At 36.7% G+C, this 27,858-nt stretch overlaps 3 protein-coding genes and 1 non-coding gene across 8 annotated transcripts; 3 read left to right on the top strand and 1 right to left on the bottom strand.

The window, feature by feature from the left end:
• Positions 1-3: 3 nt before the first annotated feature.
• On the top strand, positions 4-2,086 carry LOC11412428 (probable serine/threonine-protein kinase PBL5). The gene is made up of 5 exons (XM_003606514.3): positions 4-130; positions 344-546; positions 636-825; positions 961-1,334; positions 1,800-2,086. Exons 1-5 carry the CDS (start codon positions 4-6, stop codon positions 1,974-1,976), a joined length of 1,071 nt encoding a protein of 356 aa, XP_003606562.1. The 3' UTR covers positions 1,977-2,086.
• Positions 2,087-6,713: 4,627 nt separating this feature from the next.
• On the bottom strand, positions 6,714-14,418 carry LOC25492462 (probable NOT transcription complex subunit VIP2). Of its 2 annotated transcripts, none has more exons than XM_024782576.2 (14): positions 14,141-14,418; positions 12,516-12,647; positions 11,474-11,582; positions 11,217-11,395; positions 10,701-11,064; positions 9,554-9,763; positions 9,375-9,476; positions 8,838-8,926; positions 8,546-8,728; positions 7,977-8,399; positions 7,840-7,892; positions 7,719-7,760; positions 7,236-7,380; positions 6,714-7,099 (listed from the first exon to the last, which is right to left on the bottom strand). In XM_024782576.2, the coding sequence occupies exons 2-14, from the start codon at positions 12,531-12,533 to the stop codon at positions 7,040-7,042; spliced, it is 1,977 nt and encodes a 658-aa protein (XP_024638344.1). In that variant the 5' UTR covers positions 12,534-12,647; positions 14,141-14,418; the 3' UTR covers positions 6,714-7,039. The 2 variants fall into 2 exon arrangements, with proteins under 2 accessions (XP_024638344.1, XP_013456053.1); XM_013600599.3 differs by having other exon boundaries at positions 8,546-8,725.
• LOC112421533 (small nucleolar RNA snoR35) lies at positions 11,474-11,554 on the top strand. The gene has a single exon (XR_003011859.1). It is a non-coding gene; the product is annotated as a small nucleolar RNA snoR35 (small nucleolar RNA).
• An 8,445-nt stretch (positions 14,419-22,863) lies between the features above and the next one.
• LOC11408742 (receptor-like protein kinase HERK 1) lies at positions 22,864-26,218 on the top strand. 4 transcript variants are annotated; one of them, XM_039833415.1, is made up of 3 exons: positions 22,907-23,212; positions 23,255-23,292; positions 23,394-26,218. In XM_039833415.1, exon 3 carries the CDS (start codon positions 23,441-23,443, stop codon positions 25,961-25,963), a length of 2,523 nt encoding a protein of 840 aa, XP_039689349.1. In that variant the 5' UTR covers positions 22,907-23,212; positions 23,255-23,292; positions 23,394-23,440; the 3' UTR covers positions 25,964-26,218. The 4 variants fall into 4 exon arrangements, with proteins under 4 accessions (XP_039689350.1, XP_039689351.1, XP_039689349.1 ...); XM_039833416.1 differs by lacking the exon at positions 23,255-23,292 and having other exon boundaries at positions 22,864-22,990; positions 23,391-26,218; XM_039833417.1 differs by lacking the exon at positions 23,255-23,292 and having other exon boundaries at positions 22,886-22,990.
• Positions 26,219-27,858: the final 1,640 nt, after the last annotated feature.

The raw sequence follows: 27,858 nt of genomic DNA, 5'->3' as shown, positions 1-27,858 counted from the left end.
AAAATGGATAACAAGCAGAATGCCACCACCACCATTTCTACCACTGCAAGTAACACCGAGAATCCCACCACCCCCGCCGCCACCACTGCTCCCACTTCCCCAAGGAGCACCCATAATCCCACCACCACCGGTTCGATTCTTTGATTTTTCTTGCTCTTAAGTTAACTCATAGAAGAATTCTTTCTCAAGCTTTAGTTTCTTGGTTTTTATATTTGAATGCTTTAGTTTTGATATCGTTCGTAAGGTTTTCTTTCTTCTTGAAATTATATTGAATTGTCGTAGAAACCGTTTTTCATTTAGCGCCATTTTTTGTTTTAAAAAAAATAATTCTTGTGTTTTGCAGGAAAGGAAAAGGAAAAAATTGAATCCGAAGTGAATAAGAAAAAAGAGGATTCTGCGTCTACAGAAATTGTGATAAGAAATGAGGTGATACGGAAATTCAGTTTTGATGATCTTAATGATGCAACTGAAGGTTTCAAGATTAGGTACTTTGCGGGTCAAGGAGGTTTTGGCAAGGTTTACAAAGGGTTGCTTCCAACAAAACAGGTTTGTAAAATAAAATACATTTTGATATGTGGTGATAATATAATTATAAGGCATTAACATTTGCTAATCCTGTTTATTATATTGGTTAGGTTGTAGCTATAAAGCGACTTGACTCAAATAGTGAAGAAAAAGCTGAGGAGTTTAAGACTGAAGTGGAGACATTGAGTAATGCAAGCCACCAAAATATTGTCCAATTGATTGGATACTGTAATGAGAATGAGCACAAGCTATTAGTTTATGAGTACATGAAGTTGGGATCTTTGGATGATCATTTGTTTGGTATATAATCCTAATTATCATCACATACTCTATTTTTTCTTTGTAGAATCAATGTTTAGAAACATTTTTAACCCTATAATCGATATATATTTTTTGTGCCATTCTGATCTCGTTTCCTCTCCCTGATTACACTAGGTCGTAAGCGAGGTAATCTTGATTGGGATGCAAGAATGAAAATAGCAGCTGAAATAGCAAAGGGTGTGGAGTATCTACATGTTAAAATGAATCCTCCTATGATATACTGTGACCTAAAAAGCGCAAATGTTTTGTTAGGCGATGGATATGATGTAAAGTTATCTGATTTTGGGTATGCTAAAGTAGGCCCAGAACATGAATCAGGAGTGGTTTATGGCTCATATGGATATTGTGATCCATGTTATGGAGAAACAGGTACTGTGTCATTCGAATCAGATATTTACAGCTTTGGAGTTGTTCTTTTGGAGCTCATCAGTGGTAGAAGAGCTATTGATGATACAAGACTTGGTGATGATCAAAATGTTGTTTTCTGGGTAAGTGAAAGTTGGTCTTTTTATGTAGTAAAAAGCTGTCCTTGCCAAATAGTAGTAGTGTTAGAATTTGAGTTACCTATAATTAGTTCTAAATTATTGGTAATGAGTTGTCCTAAATTTTTTTAGACTGCTCAAATAAGTGAACCATAGTTCAAGTTGATTAAAAGTTTTAAAATAAGCATGTGCATTATAGTTTATATAAAGTACATACCAAATCTCTATTTTGAAGGTTTCAAATTTATGTCTACTATCCTACTTTAGAAGGCAATGCTTTATAAACTGATTTGAAAATTAATCTGTTTAGAATTTTCTTTGAACCACTTTAATAATCGAACTGTTGATGATGTTTAAGACATAATTTTTACACATACCAAATATCTATTTTCAAGGCTGCAAATTCATGTACATGCTTGCCTCAATTGACAAAATATTTCTTTATTGATACATGTAAATATTGTTTTGCAGGCAAGTTCTGTATTCAAAGATATGAACAAATTCAAAGATATTGTTGACCCATTGCTAGAAGGTAAATATCATGAGGGAGATTTACCGAAAGTTGTAGGCATTGCTGCAAGATGTGTTCAAAAAAAAGTTCATCGTAGGCCCAATATAAGTCAAATTCGGAGTAGTTCGACCCTTTAAAAAAGTGATGAGTGGTTTGATCAAAGACTTAATTACAGGAAAATATTATTCGGAGTAGTTCGATCCATGACTCTTAAACAAGTTGTCAGAATTTGAACATGCTTACGAGGTTTAATTAGATGTTTGATTTTTTATATAGTGTATTTTTTTTTTTTATCTTTAAACAATTTTTTACTTTGTCTAAGCTTCTCAAGTTTTGAAAAAACAAAATTTCCAACCTAATTTTTGTTATACAAAAAAAAAAAAAGCACTAAATTTACCAACTAAATATTTTTGAACTAAATAAGTAATTTATGTTTAAACTTTATGTGTACAAATTAATTTTTGTATTACAAAAATTATTTTCCAAATAACTTTTACATAAAAAATTTCAAACGAAAAGTTACTTTTAGACATTGATTTTACAAAATAAATTAATTCAACTAGATTATTTTTTTTTTTTTTGACAAAATTCAAATCAATTTTCACAAGTAAATAATCAAACATTCTTGTGGAAGCGTGAAGACTATAAAGCGCGTGAGTGTCACGAGCAGACACTCACATACACTTCACATTCCCGCCAAATTCTCGTTAAATCCTAAGCTTCTTCCGGTGATTCGACATTATCTTGTAAAAATCAGTTTTTTCCACCATTGAAGAACTCGAATTCTCAGTAATTCGATTGTTTCCATCATAAACCCTAATTGGTTCACCTCCCGAGTTCTGATTATTCCTGTTGTTGTTGATGATGCTACATGTTTCATCGACTTTAACATTAAGATACCTTAGAATATACTCCCTCCGGTCACTATTATAAACAAAATTCCATTTTTTAGATACATTAATTATTCAATGTATCTAAAAATTGGAGTTTTGCTTATAATAGTGACCGGAGGGAGTACGTTATTAAAACAAAATGTTTAGCAATATGCTTAATCGTCTTACGCGAGTTACCTACCATTCTGGAAGCATGTCTCAAAATGTCGGTCAAGAAGTAATCTTTGTTGCAACAAAACGGACAACGATATAATGAATCAGATCAACGACCACGTGTCAAGGGACAATTTGTTAAACAAACAGTGTATGTTTCTCCATGCTTGTATTTATCATTCGTTTTATATTTGAATTTTGCTCTCCACCCAGCACATTTTGCTCGCGCCTTGCAGCCGTTCCAAATTTACCCTTGCGCTAGTTAACTAACGCAAGTGAAAAACTATGTGTTAGTTAACTAACGTTGCGCAAGTTAAGATGCGCAAGTGTAAAACACCTAATTTGATGACGTGTCAGTGATTAAATTGGTCAAATGACGAAATTTTAAATGATTAAACAATGCAAGAGTAAATTGTCAGGATTAACGATTACAGAGACTAATTTTTAAATGACGTCTAATTAAAAGGACGAAACACCTAATTTAAATAATCATCTGATTGCATGATTGTAGACTTTTGACCGCATGGAATCGCGATGCACCTATATGACAGTGTGGGCCCAAGCCCCCAGAAAGAAGAGAACTATGTATCTACGTAATGAGAGAAAAATTGCGGTGCCCAGTTAAATTCATTCTTATGGAGCATTTAACACCTTTTCTTGTGGTGAATATTTTTTCTTGCTTACATATACACACACACACACGCACACAATTCGTTTGATTTTGTGTTGAAGGGTCATAAAATGTGGGCAAGGACAGTTGGAATGGGTGCTGGCAAATTCTGTTAATAGTACGTAATGCGGGAATCCAGGAAGCAAGGAGTGGAATTGCAACCTCAAACGGTTTGTGAGTGAGTGAGTGAGGAGGCTCTTGTATATGTTGTTGCTAGCTAGTGAATAATGACAGACTCCATTTCTTAATCCATCTAATTTGTGTACATGAAGTCGAATTAAAACATTATTACCATTTAGAATTAGAATTAGAAGCTAGCCATAATTAAATGTAAATTGTAAAATGGCATGGGAATATAGTATAATACGCATTCGTTTGATTTTGTGTTGAAGGGTCATAAAATGTGGGCAAGGACAGTTGAAATGGGTGCGGACAAATTCTGTTAATAGTACGTAATGCGGGAATCCAAGAAGCAAGGAGTGGAATTGCAACCTCAAACGGTTTGTGAGTGAGTGAGTGAGGAGGCTCTTGTATATGTTGTTGCTAGCTAGTGAATAATGACAGACTCCATTTCTTAATCCATCTAATTTGTGTACATGAAGTCGAATTAAAACATTATTACCATTTAGAATTAGAATTAGAAGCTAGCCATAATTAAATGTAAATTGTAAAATGGCATGGGAATATAGTATAATACGCATTCGTTTGATTTTGTGTTGAAGGGTCATAAAATGTGGGCAAGGACAGTTGAAATGGGTGCGGACAAATTCTGTTAATAGTACGTAATGCGGGAATCCAAGAAGCAAGGAGTGGAATTGCAACCTCAAACGGTTTGTGCGTGAGTGAGTGAGTAGCTAGTGGATAATGACAGACTCCATTTAATTTCTTAATCCATCTAATTTGTGTACTTGAAGTTGAATTAAAACATTATTACAATATCATATATAATTGTAAAATTGTAAAATCACCTTGATTGATATATTTATTTAGAATTAGAAGCTTAGCCATATATAATTAAATTAAATTTGAGTAAAATGCATGCATACATACATACATAGTGGAATTGCACTACAATGAACTCGTTTGTCCCTCAATCATTTTTACCATTTTATCCATCACACTTTCATATTGTTTCGAATAACTAACTACTAAAATCTTCACACAAAATCTCTTGTCATTTTTTAACCGTGTGTGTGTCTATATATTGTTGATCCTCCACACTTTCTCTCTCGATCACAAATTCACAAACATTGTTCATCCGCATTTTCTCTCAAATTACTGTTTATTCAAATTACTGTTTATTTTAGAAGGAAAAAAATCAACAGTTGGCACAATACAAGAGCAGTGGGTGTTCTGAAAAAAGAAAAACTCGTCTGTTTCCGTAAACAATAGCATTTTCACAATTGAAACATCTCCAATAAAATTTGCTCTACTTACAAGCATTTAGCATTGTAATTCAAAAGCATTGAGAGAGAGAGAGAGTTTTGGACAAATTTAGGAAGCAAGAATTTGAGGGTCGTTTATTCTTCAAATCATCTTTTTTTTACTATTCTTAGTTTAACCAATTGTAGTAAGTAGACATCTTAAAATAGAATCGGGAGAAAACAATTTCCAATTCTTTTGAGGGAAACAATTTCCAACTTTTCACAACTGAAGATTTTTATCCATGCAAGATTTTCGAGGAAAATTGAATTGTGGGACCCACAAAAGGACACGTTATAATAGGAAGATCATGCAATGCAACTCAGTAACCCCAAATTTATTTGTTGTGTATATCATCTTCCACATCGTCTGAGCTTTAGAAATGCTATTGGAATTTGGAACACAAATTTTTGAAAAGATATATCTTTTACGTCATCACCTTACACATGTCTTTCTCTATTTCCCTACCTTTCTTTCTCTTCTCCTCGTCTCTCTCTTTAGAGTGTCTGACCGAACAACAAAGGTTATGATAGTCACCAACGGTAACAATTGCCTTGCTCTTTCATCCTCCATAGCTATTGTTGCCAAAACCATTTATATTTCCCCCTCAAATGTTGTTGGTAGCTGCAAATGCAATTAATCCACCTGACTGTGACAACACCAATTCTTTAAGGGTTTGTTTGGATTGAGAGTTTAAGAGGGGAGAGTTTGATTTTCATTTTTAAATTATGGAAATTAAAATAATATGATAAACGATCATATAATACTTCAATCACACTTTGATTTATTCTAGAAAAACATGTTATGTAGTTTGTAATTTAAAAAAGAAACGTAAATTCTCCTCTCTTTTTCCCTCCTAAACCATCAATCCAAACACACCCTAAAGGTGTGCATGTCAACCTCACCACAATCGGTGAGACATAGATTCAGAATCACAATTTTAAATTAACAAAGATTTTATGATGTTTAGACCATCTCCTTGTTTCATTTTTACCCAATTCCTTTCTCCAGCTCTCGCAGTAATATGATTCCAATATATGCTTCCACTCAAATTGAGAAAATGATTCAATTATTGTTACTAATTATTATTATGATTGTTAATATTATCATTGCTATTATGATGAAAAGTAAACTTTTACATAGCAGACGGAAAAAATGGAAAATGGGAGCTTCCGGAGGTATGGTGTTTGTGTTAGAGTAAAAATCAGGTGAAAAAATCAGTTCTTAATTTAAGAGGACCATCTACAATAAGTACAATCAACTGTCATTAAAAATAGTTTAAAAATAGTGTTGGTCTTTAGGTCGGAGACCGAATTTTTAAAAGAAAAATGTAGTTCAAAAAAGCATTTTAAAATGAAGTGAAAAAAGAAAAATTGAATTTAACTTGCAATGCCTCATCTACAGCAGCGATTTCTAACTCGCATACACATTAACACTACATTCATTCGTTTTAGGTAGGGGAGAAGAGGGCGGCATAATCATTTCCCCATCTCCAAATTCATAATCTGCATATTTTAAAAGAGAAATGATATTTGCACAACCAATTTCTAACAACTTTTTGACATCTTTCTCTCTCATACTCACATTATATTCTTATTCTCTCTCTACCTTTTTCTCTTTCTATTGATTTTGACCAATCAAAATAGAGAAAAACAAAGTTGTCATAAAAGTTGTTTAGAAAAAGATGTACAAATATCACTACTCATTTTAAAAACCATCAAAAGCAACTCTATCAATGAAGCAGTCCTAAAAGATTATGATTTATTTCAAGTACGCAGAGAATAACACCCAGAAACTACATCCAATTTTTGATTCAGGTGTTTTTGTATGTACATTTAACAAGGGACAACAAAATCATCTGTCAGACAGCTAGGTTATTCTACCGCCTACCTATCTTACTTGCTGTTTGTTTGTATTGGGGCTGGGGAAAGAAAATACACTAGACTGAAACACTAATGCAAAAATGTAATTGACACCAAATTGATGGAGAACACTATTGCTATGACATTCTGAGGAATTAAATCCATAATCGACACTTTACAATAAAGGATTTGAATTCCCCTTAATGTTGAGGTAGAAGATGTCTATTTTCCAGCATATCATACGAAAGAACAACATTATCCTGCAAGGAGGAGTTGTACATTAGAGGCCAACAATCAAGTAATGCTAGTTGGGGAAAACGAATGCAACAATATGACTCTGGAACAAGTGAAAGGGTTAAAGAACATCATGAATATGGTTTATTCGCAAAAACTAACCTTGCGGACCGTTTCAAATGAGCTTGGATCAAAACAGTGAAAAGTTCCTCTTTCGTATGTGCTTGTTTGCACCAGCAGCTCCATGTTGGGTGCTCTCTTAAACCACAATCGATACTCTTTGTGGTACCACCAACCTCTGTTGTTACTGAAAGAAATAACCCTTACTTCGTTAGAAATAATTGAATCAAGAAATATAATTCAGATAATCAAGATTTTGGGATTAATGTCAGAATAACTGGATAAGTGATTAACAAAGAGTTTTTAATGAGTTAATCATGTATGAACTTGTGTATGTTTGGTTCCCATTTGGAAAACTGAATAAAATCATTCCAATCCAAAATACAAGAGTTTACATTTATAGCTGCAAACCAAACTACCTTTAATTAACTACTTATCGAGTTAACTGTTCCCAAATTTTAAGAATCTCAAATCATCCAAAAATTGAAACAACCAAAAAAGGAAGGATTGAAGAAAATGGCATACAGCTCGTTTGCAGCATATAATTGTGCTTTGTCTTTGGGCATGCTGCAGAAAAGAGAAATTTATATTAAATTACAGTACCAAACAAGTCGATACTAAAGAAAGATTCAGATTTGAAAAGCACCTGTAAAATATGTAAAACAATGTTTCCACCGAAAACTTTGAAAAATAACCTTGCTGCAACATGCAACAGACAATTAGCCCAAAGAAAAGGTTTCATGATAGGAAAATGAAATTATAAAACATAATGTCAAAACTCACGTGAAGAGCAGGTGGTTGTTCAGTGAAATAACATTGTGGCACATTAAACTCTGGATCACCCTTAGCTGATTCTTCTGACCATGGAGACTTAAAAGTCTTGTGAAGATTTTCTGATGAATTCAAATTTAAGCCAAGGGTTGTAAGATCAATTCCAAGAGCAAGAGATGCCAGGTCAAGATCATTCATCCTGATTACACTTAACAGGCCAAGCAAACCATATGGATCTGGTGTAGATTGTGCAGCTTGCATAGACTTCATGCTCTGATCCCTAAAAGACTGATTTAGAGATGGCATTTGAAGACGAAACTGGGATTGGTTCTTTTGCTGTTGATATTGCTGGATGAGCGGGTCATATGAACCCATACCAGAAACTGCATTTGGAGAATTTGAAGGCCTTAATCCAATGCCAGGAGGTCCGCTGGTCTAAACCAAAATCAAAGTGACTTGAATGTCAGAAATACTTGTTTCAGAGAGGATTACATCATTTTAGTTTAAGCAGGTCCTACATTGAAAAAGGATTTCGTAAAAAAAAATGAAGCGCCTCCATTCGGAGTAGAAAAGTTGCAGACCTGTGACTGATAGGCAGAATGAGATGGAAAAATATCCGATCCATGTTGATGGAGAAGATCCTGGTTATTTACAGATGAGAACGAGACACCGCCACTGCTGACTGAAGGATTGTGTTGTTGCGGTTGGGTACGATGGGATGAATATGTCCCCCCCAAGCTGAAACCAGCAGACCTCCCCATCTGCTGAATGAAAGCATGGAAAATTGAGAAATGAGCACTTCTGCCTATTAATATTATAAACATGGATCTCTATGCAGCACGACTTTTAGATCTTTTATAACATGTCACTCACAGAGAAATGCTGAGATTGCATCATTGATGAAGCATTGTCATGAAGTTGCTCTTTCTGGTGCATATCCATATCATAATCTGCATTACCACCTGTACACATAATATGGTCAGAAACATCAACGGAAGTAAATTGAGCAACTTTCACTCAAGTAACAATGTTGTCATTTCCAGCAAATCTAACTACTTAATTGCTTGGCAACATTTATTGACATTAAGGCATCTTCACTAAATTTACAACATACAGTACAGATGCTTGACAGACAAAAAGGAGCATATACCTATAAAAACCTATCAAGAGCAACATGGGAACAAAATGTAAGAGTAATAAAGCCAAACACTGAAGGTAATTGTGCATGAGATCCAAAAGACCTTCCGAAAGAGAGAGCATAAATTTCATTCTACAACTCATCCCAAATAAGAAACTTCTTAACCATCAAAACCGAAGATAATCATACAATATAATTGCATAATAGATCCACTGATATAGCACACAAGAAAAAGCGATAAAAAGTCACGTCTTAGCCAAACAACAGTACACCTTTGAATCCCGGCAATGCAGGGAAATCTTCATTTTGAATACTAAACTCATGGTTCTGTTGACCAATGGGACTAATGCCAAGACCCTGATTCCGTAAAGAACCTGCAATTTTGTGTGTGTATCATTATTGCAGAAGGTCACAAATATATCAGATATAAAACATAATTGCATTCACATACCCAACTGCCCTTGAGATCCTCCAGCAGAACTAGGACGACTTGACAGTTGAGGGAAGTCATTGAGATCAAAAGGTGAACTATCATTGGAATTTACATCATTGAACATCCTCATAGTGTTCATGTTATTTACGGCATGAATATGGCTTTGGGAAAGTGCGCCTCCAGCACTAGGATAAGAATTCCCTTGCATTGAAATCCCCTGAGGAGATCCTGAATAAAAAGATGTCGTCACCACAAAGTAGCATAGTATAATTATATCAAATCAACTAAATATCAAATTATCCATAGCATAAAGTAACACGCTTTCCCTATCACAAAAACGAGAGAGAGCTAAGTCTTGTAATTAGGACCGTGACTTCAGAAAATTCTGTTTGGACCATCACCGTTACAACTAGTAAGTGACTACTAAAAGTAATCAAACCATTTGTAAATCCACTAGGAAGCAATCTCATAAGAGACCAATGGTCAAAAGAGTTTGTGTTTTAGGGGAGATAACTAATAGCCACAAAAGTATGAGAGTTAGTTAGCTGTTGTAATAGAATAAATAGTAGATGAGGAGAGTCAGTTAGGCAATTAGACACTCATTCAATCATTGTTAGGAGAGAAGAGGTGCTTCCAAACTACCTCACTGCAATTCTGGTTTTCTCTATCAGTGAATTCCCCATTCTATCAGTGAATTACCCGTTCTATTCTCTAATCTCTACGAGTTGAATCTTCACTCCTAACAAAGATTGAATAAGTGTCTAACTGCCTAACTGACTCTCGTCATCCACTATTTATCCTATTACAATTTACAACACCTAACTAACTCTACTTTGGTGGCTATTAGTTATCTCCTGACATAAACTCTTTTGACCATTGGTCACCTATCACAATTACAATAAAACACATTCATCAAATTGAAACTAACGAGACAAGAAAATGACATGCTTGAAAAGAATTGTAGTGGTAAATTTCACTGTAAAAATTATTTTTATAGGAAAAGGAATTACGTGAACAAAGTTAGCAACAAAATAATGTATAAACCTTGAAAAGAAGTTGATACTAAATATGAAGATAAGTAGATAACATTGACATAGTCATAATAATCACAATAAAAGTACTTTCACACCGTTTTCAGAGCATCTTTGACTATAAAAATGCACACCTTGTGGAAGTACACTACTCATCAATCGATTCTGTCCTTGCATGCCTAAAGCACCTGATCCACTGTTTCCACCAAAATTTAGACGAGAACCAAGACCAGGCACAGACAATCCTCCACCAGTCCTTCCAATATTCCCCCCTCCAATCATGTTTCCCACAGAGCTAGTGATTCGAGAACCTGCATTTCCCAAAATTGGGGATACTCCCAATCCTGGAACAGCATTTCGATTACCAATAGATGCAGGAAACCCAGGAATGGAACCACCAACTCCATTTGTGCCACTATTAAATCCAGGGTTTCCTACAACGCTTGTACCTCCTCTATTGGTGACTCCTGAATGTCCATGGGAACTTCCATGGGATAGCTGCAAAATACAATTGATACAGGTGAAAACTTGGTAAATAGCATAACAGTAAAAAAAAAAAAAATTAACAGAAAGAGGTGAAAGTACTAGCAAATTTTCAGTTATTAGCTTTTACACTCAATCTGTCTTACACACATGACACCAACACAAACCTGTGATAATGCGACAGGGAGATTGTTGGATGCAAATCTTCCACTAGAAAGGTTTCCTGCTTGTTGTTGAACACCCCCAGATGGAATATTGTTTATTGTGGAGTTTCTTGGTGTGAGAGTACCAGGCATGTTGGGAACATTAAAGCTCCCATGAATATTGTGCAACCCTTGAATAGCTCCTGCAGCAGGAACCTAACAATTATTTTGACTAAACGGAGGAGAAAATGAAGTAAACCAGAAAATGCTTGGCTCCGCACCAGTGTGATGAAAAATTGGGGAAGCTGCACCAGACTGACTAGAGAAAGATGTGGCAAAAGACCGTCCAGCACTATCTTGAAGATTGGAAGCAGATCCGTTCAGAGAAGACTGCAAAGAAAATTCAGTTACAACTCATTCACAATAACATGTTAAAAGGAATAAACCTAGACATGGGAATCATCATCTTAGGAAATATGAAAATAATAGTAATACTAAATAAAGTAGTTACTAAACAAATATTATCATTCTATCTGTGCATCCAACAAGCATGAGGCATAAAATCTTCAACAAAGACTGCAAATTTAAATATTTTTAATTAATAGAATTTCCTGACAATCTATAATTTACTAATCATGGCAACTGCAGCATTAAACAAGCATACAAGAAGCTGTCCAGAGAAAGTTGATGATAATGAAAAAAAAAGGCCCAGAGATCTAGTTTAGTAGTGAAATCCTCCAGACCCCATGATCATTCTACTATTCTTCTCCGTCCACGAAACGTAGTGTTTAAATAGATGTTACTTTCCTTTTTGACAGTTTGCCACATACTTCAAATCTCCAGATTCTCGTTCATCAAAATGTTGGCAGAACATTTTAACACCAGTATACACTCAAAACATAAAATGTAAGAACCTTGTGAGTCTCCAGAATCTCATTCATCAAAATGTTGGCAGAACATTCTAAAACTAGTATAGCCTCAAACATGCAACACTGGAATCTTATAGCAAATGGCACGTTGAGGCGAGGACCGAGGTGATGGATTTTAACCACGTCGTCCTCTGAAAAAAAACTCCAAGCCAATGCATGTATGCAATAAATCATTTACCAAACACATCAATGATTAGAAATGTTGATGAATTAACATAACTGAAATAAAAATATATAAAGTCAGAATTCACAAGTTTTCAATAAAAATGAATCAATGTAGCAGCCTGGTAGTCGTAACAATGCAAAAGAGTGAAAGGAAAGATACAAAGATAAATTCCGAAAGACAAATTCAAAACAAAGATAAGGGAATGCTTTTCAGGTCATGAGGAAATACATTAAGAAACCCCGACATTGATGAATTTCAAATGGTCAAGCCAAAAGTCATCCGTTGCAAAAAACAATCTTCCTTTGTACTCAGAGTCGTCAGAACAATTTGAAGAGTGTTTCCTTGCAAATAATCAACAACCTAAATAGAACAACATACCGTGAAAGACAGTATTAGACACAACATAATACAATTGTAACTTGAAATCATCCATGAGTACAACAAACTAAATCAAAATTTAGCAAGCAACAAACATATCAAAATTTAAGTTAAAACCAAATCGACAATGTCTCTCTATCTCATTATAATGTTGTTCCCATCTCCAAACTATATAATCTGTGAAAGTCATCCAGGTTTTACCATTCAATCATTTATAACTAAAACAAAATACCCTGTAAAACAAGGTCATTTCATTTCCCCATAAAATTTACGCAGCAGCATCACATACTGATACCGTCAAGACAAACAAACAAGAGACACAACACAAGCCATAAAATATACTCCCTTTGTTCCTTTTAAAGTGTCGTTTGTTCAGAAGTTTTGAGTTCCTTCTAATTTTTCGTTTTCAAATTTGAAAGTAGTACTAATTATTGTTTCATCATTTGTTCCTGATTTGACTATTTATTGCAGAAAAAAGAAACATGTGAAATGTAACAAAAAAGGTCAAATAATTAAATTACATCAAAAGTAGCAAAATTTATTGGCTTGTTTGGTACGTGTAAATAACAGTTAAACGACAATTAAAAAAGGAACAAGGCAGTACTGAACAATTCATTTACTTCTTAGGATCACTCGTAGTTTAAGTTGGAATCAACCCAATATTTGTGTTGCGGCAATAATACCCCCAACCACATCAACCAGCAAACGCAAGTGATTTCCATCAAATGGAAACCACACAGCATTTCCGCATGACAACCAAAACGCCACAACAGCTGCAACACTGCAGATTTTGTTCAACATAATCACAATGACTACAATTTTCTTTTGCATAAAAATGACATTTTGGTCCCTGAATGTGTGAGGCACTATCATTGTAGTCACCAAATGTATCCAAACTGCAAATACACCCACCCACAAGTGTCTCTTCTCTTGTGTGTAATTTTATCGACTAAATTGACTAAGGAAAAACACGTTACAAGACCAAAATGACTGAAAACCCACATTTGAGGACATGTTTGCATCTCGACACATTCAGAGACTATAAGGACAGCGACTCGCACATTCACGAACTAAAATGATTGCTTGCCCCCAAAAAAAGTTGCCCAAACCTCAATTTCAAACCACAGAACACTCTACCGATGCATTTAAGTCGTTAAAAATAATGTATTATAAAAATCTTCTAAGGCTATATTAATCGCCACAAACCCTAAAGCATCAATTTTGAAGCATATTTCATTTCTTTCATAGTATAAACAAAACAACATGATATGAAGAAGAAGAAAAAATTACATAAATAAACGAAGCACAGTACATTAGAAACACGTTAGATTTCATTTCAGTTTCATTCCGCGGAATCAAATTATAAAATGAAAAGCATATACTGAAAATTGAAGCGTAAAAGCAGTGAGATTAAGGTTGATAGTAGATCGAAGTAGAGAAGAGTATGAGTCAACTCGAAGAGAGTACGCACGCACCTGAGAAGTGAGAGAGAAATCTGAGTGAAAGGAGCGAGTTGGAGAGCCCTAAGCGGAAAAGCAAAAGCGAAAGCGAAAGAGAAATTGATTATTCAGAGAAGCGCTTTTAGGACTAAGCTTTTATGAGTTTGCGATTAATAAAAGTGCATAAGGCAAGGCATCTCTCTATCTAGCTGCGATTGCGAAACTGATTCGTTCATTTGTCACCGCCTTTGATGCGTTTTATTTTTTGGGTTCGTTCGTTACTGTTCGCCACACAGCTTATAGTATGTTTACTTTATAACTCAATTTCTGACTCACCCCCCATAAAGGGTAAGTTCGGTAAGAAAACCCATATACAGGTTTTCAGGTAAATTGATGATAGGAAATCATATAGGTTTTTAGTAGAGTTTTGTAAATGACTTGATGAAAAGGTATGAAAGTGAAAAATAGGAAAATATCCTTCAAACCATCGAAAATCACTCAAATCAGACAATTATGTGACCGCGATATCTTTCTACAATCGTTTGTCATCTAAATTTTTTGGGTATAGTCGTTATGGACATACTGGTGACAAGAAATGAAGCAAGGAGTGAAGAAAACAAATGTGTTCAGCTACGGTACAACGTGCAATGCCTATTAGGTGTTGTGCATCCGCGTAGCATGAAGGGATTTCAGAGTGATCAGCCTTGATGTGACACGTGCTATGAGTTGCGCATCGCAGAGATAAGAAATGATTTGAAAATGTACATTATACGTTGAGAATGTTTAGAAATTACAAAACTTTTTTATCTTCACATAGGGATGTGATGTCACTATACGTTTAGAATGTTTCGAAATTACAAAACATTATGAATGTCGCTTATGTTGGTTAGATTCATTCTCAAAATTTTCATTCAATACATTCAAAGATTACTCTGACACCATCTCACATATTTACCAACACAAATAATGAATTAATACATTTTTATTCCACTAGCTTGCAAATCAAATGGTCGCTTATATTCCATTATAAGAATCTTTCTCTTTGGGACGTAAGGAAACATTAAGGGTGGACAAGGACCTGAAGAACAAATTGGATTGGGTTAAAACGGTTTAATGGGTTAACGAACCCAGTTTCTGAAAATAATGTTCTTTTGTTTGGTATGACAATTTTATTATACCTCTCCAAAATGAATTCATGAATAGTTAGAGGACCTCTATAATGAAGAAAAAAAAAAGTAAAAAATTCATCATGGGTAGCTAGATTAAAGTGTGAAACAGATTGTTCCACTTGCATCTTTATGAAATATTGGTTAGATAACAATCTTTTGATATTACTAAAAAAAAACAATTTTTTGATAGATTTGTTATAATAAGCACCAACATTTTAAAATGTGCTTCACTGAATGTGAGCTAAATATTTGGAAGATAAGGTCAGAATTCGAACACAAGAAAGATGAAAGTTTATGGTGTTGTTGCCGAGAAGGATTACATATAATTACAACAACATATAAGAACATGGATTTAACAAAGATTCATTAAAAAAAATTGTTTTGAAAAGTCAAAATTTTAATTTATAATGGATTAAATACACCAACACTTTAAAATATTATTTTATACCTCTAATTTTATGGTTTTACTCACTTCTTCTTATATATTCCAAAGCACAACAACATCATATTTAAATCATGAATTTAACATTAAAACAACATAATTCAAAATTAAAATCAAACATATAATTACAAAACCATGGCACCCTCTTTTTATATTTTTTGACGAATTCTTCATATTTTATACCAAAAAAAATGTCCTGGTGGGATTTAAAGAGGCATCCCTCATGTCACATTCATGCAATTGTACCCTCACACCAATTTACAATATTGTATATTTTTTGAAACTTTTTAGTATATATTCTACAAATATTTGGCACCCCCGAGAAATAAACTCAAGATCCGCCACTGATCTGATGTACTCTATCAATTTAAATTAATGAATATTGTTTTTGGGAAAAAAGAAATATACATATATTTCACTATTTTAGTTTAGTTAATTGAAATATAAGTAACATCAAATGTATCCGTTGATTTGCGGTTCCATTTGGCATTTGGAGCAGAGCTCGTTATTTCATGTGGGTATTTTAATTAAATCTTGCTTGGTCAATAGAAATTCTATATTTTTTTTAGGGAGGAATTATATTGTTTATTATTTAGACGAATATCGCATGTATATAAGTTAGATTTTACAATTGAATCAATATATTTTTTCTCTAAAAAAAAATTGAATCAATATATTTAATCGTTAAATTAAATGAAATATACACGATTTTCTATATAATAATAAAAATCACTTATAGTCTAGAAGTCTCCGCTCAACTGACAAAAGTCGAAATTGCAAGGTCGGACGTCGTGACCCGGGTTCGAACCTGGGATCTCACAGTTGTGTCTAAGTTTAATTTCAATAGATTACCACCAAAAAAAATTATATACTTAAAAAATGAGGAGAGAGAAAGAAGAGAGAGAAGGAGAGAGGCGTGTACAGAATAGGGGAAAAGGGATACAAGGGGCATCTCAGGGAAACAAAGGTGAGGTGAGTGGTCCTCCACCAGCAGCCACAAGGCGTGGTGGTTCCTACAAGGACAAAGTGCCTACTGTCTCCTTCTTTGTCTCAAACTTTTTAGAGGAGGTTTCCATGGGGGACCTTTACAAGTTTTTTCTCAAGTTTGAAAGAGTGTGGGAGGTTTTCATTCCTAAGAAACTTGATAGATGGGGTAGAAGATTTGCATTCATCAAGTTTAGGGAGGTTGTGGATGTGTTGGAGCTAGAGGAGAGCTTGAAGGAGGTGTGGTGGGGAAACCTTAAACTCAAGGTTAACCTATCAAGGTTTGATAGAGAAGTCAAAGGTGGTCATAATATTCCAGCAACTAAGAAGGTAGCGGTCGTAGGGAAGCATGTGGTGGCCGGAACTTCGTATTTGAACGTGGTGGAGGGGAGGAGTCCGATGGAAGCTCCTTTTCTTGAGTTTCTCCCGGACGAGGTGTTGTTAAAAGAGCTGCAGAATTCCATGGTGGATCGTTTGATGTACCATCTGGAAGTTGATGCTTTACAAACTTGTTTATTCATGGAGGGGTGGAGTGGCATCAAGGTGGTACCATTGGGTGAGAAGTTGGTCATGTTAAAAGAAGATAGACAGGGGGTGATAGCGAAAGCAAGGGAGGCTAAGAAGGCCTGGTGGAGTGCAACGTTCACTGAAGCCGTGCCTTGGTCACCAAACATTGTGGCTACATCTAGAAGAACATGGGTGCAACTTAGAGGCATCCCTTTGCATATTTGGAAGGAAGATTTTTTCAAAAAAGTGGGGGTCTTTATTTGGTACTTTCATTGACTTTGATGAAGAAACAACCACTAGAAATAGGATGGGTATGGCTAATCTATTGATTTCCACCAAGAGGATGGGTAAAATTGATGAGGAGCTGAAGGTTAAGGTCGTGGGAGCAGTTTATTGTATTTGGGTGGTTGAGGGTGTTCCTATGTTTGAAAAAGGGGAGGGAAGTAGGGAGTAGGAGTTTGAGATGTCTAAAGAGAGGTGTGGAATTTGGGAGGAGGAGGAGGAAGGGCTGCCGGAAATAGAGGTGGAGGAGGAGGACTCCATTTCTGGCGAGGATGAAGGTTCTCAGGGGGAGGGAGAAGGATCTGTACCTGCTAATAATCTAGGGTCTGATGCTGACAACCTCCCTCCTAGGTCAATCCTAGATGGTGTAAGGCAAGAAGGAAAGTGTGAGGAGACTTTTCTGAATCTGCATAAAGTTGCGAAGGATTTTAGTGAAAAGGAGCCTGATGTTCAAATGGATGGTGGACAAGTGTCCAAGCTTGTTGAGGAAGTTGGGATGTTGGAGAGTGGGGGAGCGTGTAACAGCTTGGGGAGACAGCATACCCCCCGTGGCACGCAAGGAAAGGTGGGAGGTGTGACCCATCAACCTGTCTCCTCCCAGGAAATTGCAGCGCGCGTGGAAATCACCAACAAGGCTGATGCGACGTGCGTGAAGGATTCTGTGGAAGGGGAGTTGCTTTTGCTGAATGGTGGGACAGTGGTGGGACCGGCTGAGGTGTTAGGTGGAGATTTTGTTGGGCCTTGTGAAGTAAATGGGCCTCTTACTCATGAAGGGGATATGGACTCTGAAGAAACTATATTAGATTTCACTTATGCTAAAGACACCCTCATTCACAGGAGGGGCAGAAAGAAAAACAGTAAGAAATGCAAAGCAGCAACAGTAGGTGTTCCTAAATGTTTCCAATTTGCGAAGGCTATTATGGATGGGAAGGGAGGTGCAAAGCGGAAGGGAGGGTTAGGAGAAGGAAGCTCGAAACACATAGAGCGGCCGCTGGAGAGGGGAGACAAGGAGGTGGAGGAAAGTTTAGGCGCTAATGATGGTGGTCCGGGGACTTCGGCGTCGGGTCTTCGGTTGATTTTGGAGGAGTCGGGGACTGTGGAACCGGAAACTCCTTTGATAGCTTTGCCGAGTACATGTAGGAAGGAATTAGATGCATCTCAAATTTTTTCCTTGCAAAAATATAATGGCATTAACTTTGACATGGTTGATAATTCTATGGTGTCTAAATTGGCGAATCTACAAGATATTGAAGTGGCCAAGGATGACATAAGGGAGAGAGAGAGGGTTTCCCAATGATAATTCTCTCTTTTAATGTTAGAGGTTTGGGGGGGGGGGGGGGGGGGGGGGGGGAGTGAAGAAAAAAGTTATTAAGGAGTTGGTGCATGATCAAAAGGTGGATTTCTTAGCCATTCAAAAATCAAAATTTGAAGTGGTTACGGATTCATTGTGTCGTAGTTTATGGGGTAGTGATGATTGTGAATGGGCTTTCCTTCCTTCCGTTGGTAATAGCGGCGGGATCATCTCAATTTGGAGAAAATCTGATTCAAATCTTCAAATATGGTATTGGAAATCAACTTGTTTAACTCATTTGTGGCGAATGTGGATTTATTTGAAGTTATTCCCTTTGGTCGAAGATTCACATGGTACCATGCGAGTGGTCAAGCTATGAGTAGGATTGATATGGCTCTTATTTTGGAAGGTTGGAATAGTTGTTGGGGGAGCACATCCCTATGGGTGTTACCTAGAACAATTTCGGATCATTGCCCTTTGATTCTTAAAAGTGGCAATGTGGAGTGGGGGCCAAAACCCTTTCGTTTCAATAACTTTTGGTTGGAAAATAAAAGGTTCAAGACTTTGGTGGAGGATGTGTGGAGAAACCAAAATGCTACCGGTTGGATGGGGGTGGTTTTGAAGAATAAACTTTAAGTCTTGAAAGAGGCTATTAGAGTTTGGAACAAACTTGAGTATGGTGATATTGATACTAAAGTGGTTTCTTTGGTGAAGGATATAGCGGATCTTGATGTTAAAGGGGAGTTGGGGGTGTTAAGTAGTGTTGAGGTCGAAGTAAGGAAAACCAAATTTGATGATATGTGGAAACTTCTCAAAAGTAAAGATGCAAGTGTGTTTCAAAGGTCGAAATCAAAATGGCTTAAGGAGGGGGATGATAACTCCAACTATTTCCATCGTTGTGTCAAAGCAAGGGTGATGAGAAATTCCATCAAGGCGATCAAGGTGGAAAATTGATGGGTCGACTCTCCTCCGGAGGTGCGAAGGGAGGTGGTGGAATATTTTCAAAGGCAGGTGGCGGAGGATAGGTGGGCGAGACCGACTTTAGATGGAGTGCCATTCTCCATGCTTAACGAGGTAGAGAATAGAGATTCAATATCGCCTTTTTCACTAACGGAGATTGAAATGGTTGTGAAATCTAGTGATGGTAACAAAAGTCCGGGACCCGACGGCTTTAATTTTGCATTTTTTTAAGGAATTTTGGTATCTCTTGAAGCATGAAATTCGTATCATGTTTGATCAATTTTATGCGAATGAGAAAATTCCAAAAAGTTTTCTCTCCTACTTTGTGACCTTAATCCCAAAGGTGAAAGCCCCGTCATCTTTGAAGGAATTCCACCCTATTTCCCTTCTAGGAGGCCTCTATAAAATCCTCTCAAAGGTATTGGCTACAAGGCTTGCTAAGGTAATGAATTCCATTATTTCCGGATCCCAATCGGCGTTCTTAAAAGGGAGCCATTTGGTGGATGGAGTGTTGGTGGTGAATGAGGTGGTGGACTTGGCTAAGAAATCAAAAAGGGAGTGTTTGATCGTCAAGGTTGACTTTGAGAAGGCATATGACTCCGTGGATTGGGGGTTTTTGGAGTATATGATGAAAAAGGTAGGGATGTGTGACAAATGGGTTAGATGGATGAAAGCTTGTGTGTTTGGTGGAAATATGTCAATCTTAGTTAACGGGAGCCCAACAGAGAAAATTAATGTTAAAAGGGGATTGAATCAAGGAGACCCTCTTGCACCTTTCTTGTTTCTTCTAGTGGCGGAAGGTTTTGGTGGCTTGATGGCAAACGCGGTGAACTAGAATTCATTCAAAGGTTTTGAGATTAAACATGAAGGATCCGTGATTTCCCACTTACAATATGCTGATGATACTCTTTGTATAGGGGAGCCTACGGTGGATAATCTTTGGACCCTAAAGGCTATGTTGAGGGGATTTGAAATGGCGTCCGGATTGAAGGTGAATTATCACAAGAGCTCTCTCATCGGAGTGAATGTTTCGAGACAATTCATGGAGGCGGCATGTAGATTCTTGCATTGTAGAGAAGGTAGTGTCCCTTTTAATTACTTGGGGTTACCGGTGGGAGCTAACTCTAAGAAGTTGTCCACTTGGGAACCTATGTTGGAGCAATTACGGAATAGACTTAATTCTTGGGGTTCCAAATATGTGAGTCTTGGAGGAAGAATTACTTTTCTCAATTCCGTATTGAATGCTATTCCTATTTTCTACTTGTCTTTTATGAAAATTCTGGCAAAAGTGGTGAAGAAGGTAATCCGTATCCAAAGAGACTTCCTTTGGGGAGGGGTGGGGGGAGGAAGGAAATTTGTTGGGTGAAGTGGAAGAGAATTTGTCAACCCAAGAGTAAGGGAGGCTTAGGAGTGAGAGATGTAAAGATGGTGCATTTGAGTCTTATGGCAAAGTGGAAGTGGCGTATGCTCCAAGATGAGCTACCCCTTTGGAAAATGGTGTTGAGAGAGAAATATGGGGAGAATACCTCCATGATTTATTCCGAGGAAGGGGCAAGATGGCCGCGCTTTGCCTCGGGATGGTGGAAGGAGTTGAAGACATTGGAAGTTGGTTTGGGGGCGAATTGGTTCTCCAATAATGTGGTGCGCAAGGTGTCTAATGGGAGGGGTACTAGTTTTTGGAAAGATAAGTGGATAAGTAAGCAATCTTTAGCTCTTCTCTTTCCCCGGCTCTTCTCCATATCGTCACTTAAAGAGGCAAAAGTCGGAGAATTGTGGAGTATTATTGATGGTGAGGTGTTTTGGAATTTTACTTGGAGAAGACAACCTTTCCTTTGGGAGAGAAACCTTATTGGTATCTTACTAGATCTCGTGGGAGGAGTTATTTTGGGTGGAGAAGAGGATAGGTGGGTTTGGTTGCTGGAGGAGGGTGGTAAATATACGGTGCGTTCCTCTTATAGAGTTTTGGAGGAGGGTGTGCTCCATCAACAAGGGTTGAGTGTTTTAGAGGAGGTGTTTGCTAATCTTTGGAAGAGTCCGGCTCCGTCCAAAGTCGTGGCTTTTTCTTGGATGGCCTTGATGGACCGTATTCCGACAAGGGCTAATCTTAGGCACCAGAGTGTTTTGGCTCCCGGGGAACCTTGTGTTTGTGTGCTTTGTGGTGAGATGGAGGAGACAACGTCTCATCTCTTTTTGCATTGTGAGGTGTCGTTGTTGATTTGGCGTAAGGTGCTAGATTGGTTAGAAATTAATTTTATCACTCCCCAAAATTTGCTTTCCCATTATGCTTGTTGGAATGGTGAGGTGAACTCTCAGAAGCTTCGGAAAGCTTTTTTGATGATTTGACATGCCTCTATTTGGATGATTTGGATGGAAAGAAACGCGAGGATTTTTAAGAATCAATTCAAAAATTTTGATGAGGTTGTTGATAACATTAAGGCGGTGTCTTGGTGTTGTCTTTGAGTAGATTGAGGATAGCTTCTTGTCTCTTCTACAAGTGGTGTTGGAATCCGAGAGAGTGCGTTAGACGCAAGTGACGGTGTTGACCCGGTTGTTTAGATTTGGTTCAGCTAGAATAAGTGCCAACGCTTCTTTGGTTTCTCTTCCTGGCTTTTGGTTTTTAGGCTGCTAATGTTTTATGCTAGGATTCCTGTCATTTGTTTTTTTCCTTCTTTACTGTTAGCTAGCGCCTGTTAGTTTTGTGGGCTGCCTGTGCCTTATTCCTTTGCAAGGTTTTGCCTAATATCATTTTGCCACTTGCACATCTTGTGCTTGTGCTTGGCTTATCAATTGAATATGTTATTTAAAAAAAAAATCTAAGAAAAAAATCACTTATAAATAATGCAAAACCACTTTATTATGCATGTTAGATAAAACTCCAAAATAATTGTTATGAAAATAAAAGCATCATTATATATCCCGCGAAGCTTAATTCAATTGATAAGGACAATAAATAGTATATAAAAAAAAAAAAAAAAAAACATCATTCTATAGCATGTGAACATAAAAAATTCTTGATATGACAGTAGCATATTATAATACTACTAGCATGACTTTACCCACTATTTTCGGTTCATTGATTTGATACTAATTGTCAGCAGCAAAAGTGAACCTCACAAGCTCACACACGTTAATACCTTAATGGTATAAACATTAAACAACACTCATCCATATCCATCTGTTACTTACTACATGCTTCCTAATATTATAATAACAACAACAATATCATTAACTCTTGTTTTTATTGCTTCTCAGTGAGTTACCAACTCATCTATCTCTCTTTATTTCCTTTTATTTATTTTACTATTTTATTCTTTCTTCACAGACACAACATCGGTTATCATGCTTTCACTTCAATTACCAGCTCAGCCACCTGAACATTAAGCTGGTTATTTCATTTTTGCACATAAAAAACATAAAATAATAAAACTAGTACATATAAGAATCTAGTACTATAACAAATTGTTAAGGTTGTTTTGTTTCCATCAGGGTGGTTTTTTTTTTTTCTTTTTCTCCTCTCTCTGCCTTAGATCTTCCTAGTTCTTGTGTTCTTAAGGTATATAATATTTAAGCCTTTAATCTTTATTTTGTTCACTCTATTATTTTTTTTACCTCTTTGGTATTATGATTAACAAGTAGTTTTATTGCATGTAGCAGGATTGAATTTGAAAAAAGAGAAGGAAATTAATTAATACATCACTATCATGTGGAATTGTAGAGAAGATTGGTTAATTATATTCATCTATGTCTTATCAGTTTTTCCTTTGGTATGTTTTTCTGCAAACTTTGTTCCTATAGATAATTATCTTATAGATTGTGGATCACATACAAATACTTCAATAGGTAGTAACCTCAATTTCACATCAGATACTTTCTTTAAGAATTTCCTTTCAACACAAGAAGATATTCTTGCAAATACCACCTTGAAATCAATCAACTCCACCACTGATTTTTCACCTCTTTATCAAACTGCAAGAATCTTCATTTCATCTTCAAAGTACACATTTCCTATTAACAAAAAGGGTAGGCATTGGATCCGTCTTTATTTCTTTCCATTTTCGTATCAAAATTACAATCTTAGTGCTGCAAATTTTGCTGTTACCACAGAACATAATATCCTTCTTAGTAGCTTTAGTGTGCCGAAAAAAAATCCTGTTATGAAGGAGTACTTGGTAAATGTGACCTTAGACACACTTGTCATCACCTTTACCCCATCGAACAATTCCACTGCTTTTGTGAATGCTATTGAAGTTGTTTCTGTGCCTGACGACCTAATTGCCGATGATGCTATCGCCTTGAATCCGCGAAGAGAGTACACAGGGTTGTTGACAGATGCATTTGAGACGGTTTTTAGGCTTAACATGGGTGGTCCAAGTGTTTCCTCTAGTGTTGACCCGCTTCATCGAACTTGGGTTCCAGATACAAGCTTCCTGATACAACCTAACCTTGCTACTAATTTTTCAAGTATAGGTGCTGTTAAATATGCAAAGGGGGGTGCAACAGAAAATATTGCTCCACCTAGTGTCTATGGTACTTTAACCGAGATGAACTCGGATGGTGATCCGCGTAGTAATTTCAATGTAACATGGAAGTTTGATGTCGAACCAGGATTTCAATACCTTGTTCGACTTCATTTCTGTGACATTGTCAGTAAAGGTCTTAATGAACTTTATTTCAATGTTTACATTACTTCCTTGTTGGCTGCCAAGGATCTTGATATCGGTGAAAAGACTCATAATACTTTGGCTACTCCGTATTTTATGGATTTTGTTACGACACCGTCAGTTGACAATAAAATTCTTGTAAGTATTGGCCCTTCTGATGTCAATAGTGATTACCCTAATGCAATTTTGAATGGACTTGAGATCATGAAAATGAACAACTCTATCAGCAGTCTCAGCGCATCTGCAGCCGTGTCTTTGCCGAGTAGTCATGGTTCAAAATCTAAGAAAGTTGGTGTGATAGTGGGTGTTAGTCTTGGGATATTTTGCGCACTGGTGGCCATGGTTGGAGGTTTCTTTGTACTCAGAAAGAGAAGAAGACAGTTGGCACAACAAGGGGATTCAAAGACATGGGTTCCTTTATCGGATGGAACTTCTCACACAATGGGAAGTAAATATTCAAACGCCACAACAGCCAGTGCTGCTTCAAATTTCGGGTATCGCTTTCCTTTTGCGGTAGTTCAGGAGGCAACAAACAATTTTGATGAGAGTTGGGTTATCGGCGTAGGTGGTTTTGGTAAGGTATACAAAGGTGAATTAAGCGATGGAACTAAAGTTGCTTGTAAGAGGGGGAACCCTCGGTCGCATCAGGGACTTGCAGAGTTCCGAACTGAAATTGAAATGTTGTCTCAGTTCCGTCATCGACATCTAGTATCATTAATTGGATATTGTGACGAAAGGAATGAAATGATCTTGATATATGAATACATGGAGAACGGAACTGTCAAGAGTCATCTGTATGGTTCAGGTCTCCCTAGCTTAAGTTGGAAGGAACGACTTGAGATATGCATTGGAGCAGCTAGGGGGCTCCATTACCTTCATACCGGCTATGCTAAAGCAGTTATTCATCGTGATGTAAAGTCTGCAAATATCCTACTTGATGAGAACCTCATGGCAAAAGTAGCCGATTTCGGGCTATCAAAGACCGGACCGGAGATTGATCAAACGCATGTGAGCACAGCTGTCAAAGGGAGTTTCGGCTACCTTGATCCGGAATATTTCAGAAGGCAACAACTAACAGAAAAATCGGACGTGTATTCATTTGGGGTAGTTCTGCTTGAGGTTCTGTGTGCAAGACCTGTTATAGATCCATCCCTTCCACGAGAAAGGGTGAACTTGGCAGAATGGGCGATGAAATGGCAGAAAAAAGGGGAACTTGCGCGAATCGTGGATCCAACACTTGCTGGGAAAATAAGACCGGATTCTCTAAGAAAGTTTGCAGAAACTGCTGAAAAATGTTTGGCTGATTTTGGTGTTGATAGGCCTTCCATGGGAGATGTATTGTGGAATTTGGAGTATGCTCTTCAACTTCAAGAGGCTGTTGTTAAAGGAGATCCTGAAGAAAACAGTACTAATATGATCGGCGAACTCTGTCCGCAAATCAACAATTTCGAGCAGGAACCGAGTGTTTCTGTTGAGCAATCTGAAGCTTCCAGTTTAGATGATCTTTCAGGCGTTTCTATGAGTAAAGTATTCTCGCAGCTGGTGAAGTCTGAGGGAAGGTGACTTTGAATAGTACATTTAAAAGTTCTGCATGTTACATAAGTTTTTATAGTTTGTTGGCTTGTGTCTTCTAAACTGTAGTTCGGTTATTCGTAGCAACAGAGTTGTAAATAAAGACCAAGTTAATGATGACACGTGCTTTTCCTAGTTGTTAACTTAACAATGCATTCACATGTTGAATCTCTAGACAAAATCTGCATTTTGGTCTTTGAAATTGTAACGGTCGGTCAGTCAATTTAGTCTTTCAAATTTATAAAATTAGTGAATTAGTCTCCTAAATTATAGAACGACAATCAATTTAGTTCTTCCATCAAAATATCTCATCGGTGAACATCTGTCAAAAGTCGAAGCTAATGAATGACTTACATATTGACTTGATTAGTCTTTTGCAGCATCAAGACAAGCATAGAACCTTAAAAATTGTAAGTGTTGAATTTGGAAGTAAGAAAAAACGAGTAAATTGCTGACGTTCAATTTATGGGACTAACTTGCTATTTCGCAAATTTGAGGGACTTAATTGATCAGCTCTTACAATTTACCCTGGATCTTTGATTTGAAAGCTTGAACTAGATTACCTTGAATCCAAAAATTTAGCAGGTACATTTCAGCAGGGAGACATCTGAATCTAAAATTTGGCCATGTTTTCGCACAAAATTGTTCATAATAGGTGGTGAAACAAAATTGTTCATAGCTAATTTGCCAAATTGCCAAGCACACAATCTCTCTGAAATGGTCTTGTTTAGCATGCTGTAAATTGTTGTTCTGGACAGCTAATTCGAGTCGAGTGGTTATGTGCTTCCAAATATTCTAGCCGTATCTTTCTTTACTAATTACAAAATTTCATGCATATTTTGCTCATGCTCCATGTCAAATTTCATGGTGAGAAAAGACAATTTAGCACATGAGATGAGATGCTGGTGAAGCTTGGTGACCTTAGTTCTTGATTTTGAATCAAGGTTCCTCTGTGATCAAAGCATTCTATGGGGAGGGGAGCTATGTGTTTCACATTTCTGCAAAATGCTAGCTAAACTTGACATGAAACTTACATATAGGTTGTATAGTATTAAATTTCCAAAACTGCAAAATCTAAAAAATGATGGTCATAATGGTATATGTCAGGTTTAATTTTGGAATTTCCTCAAAAAATTAGATTACCTTAGAAGGGTGAATTGCATTGCATAATATACAAACCTGGCTTATTGGGATTCCAAATGGACAGAAGGCAAGTGCAACTAAGGAAGGATACATTGAGTGTGTGCACAAAACCACGAGCTCTATTACTTCCTGTTTTCAAATGATTCAAAAGCTGCAAGCATGTAAAGTTGTAGCCTTGTGGGAGTAAATTTACTTAAGAAAGAGTTGTCGCATTAGCAGCTAGGACTCTGTTCTCTAAAGGTTACACCCAACCAACTAATGAGCGTGTTGACTTGAATAAAAGTTACCAATGATGGATGGGTTGGAATTGATTCATTGCGACCGCAACTTAAATTGGCCTTGTAGAACTTGTTCATGTTGCGGAGACCAATAAGAGCGCAAAATATAGTATTTTCCAATTGGAACTCTTGAGATGTAAAAATTGTCAAAAACGAACATCCACTTGATGGTAAGTTTGATAATGTAAACGAGATAGTTAACTCCTATATTGCAGCAAGACAAGGGTGCTAAACTAAATGAGGTGATAATCTCATGGAGCTCACTTGGCTTTTAGGGTACACTTATGTTATCAAACATACAAGGGGATTAACTTTTCTACAGCAATTATGCCTTAACGAATGCTATTGCTAATGTTCAGTTTCATTCATGTGATAATCGGTTACTCAATCAAACTCAGGGAATCATAGACTCCTTTGGATTCCATGTCCAAGGCTATGTGGTCTTTGCTGCAAAACACAGATTGT

This window comes from Medicago truncatula, chromosome 4, assembly GCF_003473485.1.
Source record: "Medicago truncatula cultivar Jemalong A17 chromosome 4, MtrunA17r5.0-ANR, whole genome shotgun sequence".
NCBI classification, from domain to species: Eukaryota; Viridiplantae; Streptophyta; class Magnoliopsida; order Fabales; family Fabaceae; genus Medicago; species Medicago truncatula.
Note: the sequence above shows the minus strand (reverse complement) of the source record. Positions and strands in the feature narration are given on the sequence as shown.

Excerpts from the sequence above, each read along its gene's own strand:
- LOC11408742 (XM_039833416.1), top strand. The coding sequence starts at position 23,441 with ATGTGGAATTGTAGAGAAGATTGGTTAATTATATTCATCTATGTCTTA.
- LOC11412428 (XM_003606514.3), top strand. The coding sequence starts at position 4 with ATGGATAACAAGCAGAATGCCACCACCACCATTTCTACCACTGCAAGT. Across the intron at positions 131-343 it reads CCATAATCCCACCACCACCG|GAAAGGAAAAGGAAAAAATT; the intron begins GTTCGATTCTTT and ends TGTGTTTTGCAG. Across the intron at positions 1,335-1,799 it reads ATCAAAATGTTGTTTTCTGG|GCAAGTTCTGTATTCAAAGA; the intron begins GTAAGTGAAAGT and ends ATTGTTTTGCAG.
- LOC25492462 (XM_024782576.2), bottom strand. Across the intron at positions 9,477-9,553 it reads AGGATCTCAAGGGCAGTTGG|GTTCTTTACGGAATCAGGGT; the intron begins GTATGTGAATGC and ends ACAAAATTGCAG. Across the intron at positions 7,761-7,839 it reads TTGTTTTACATATTTTACAG|CATGCCCAAAGACAAAGCAC; the intron begins GTGCTTTTCAAA and ends TCTTTTCTGCAG.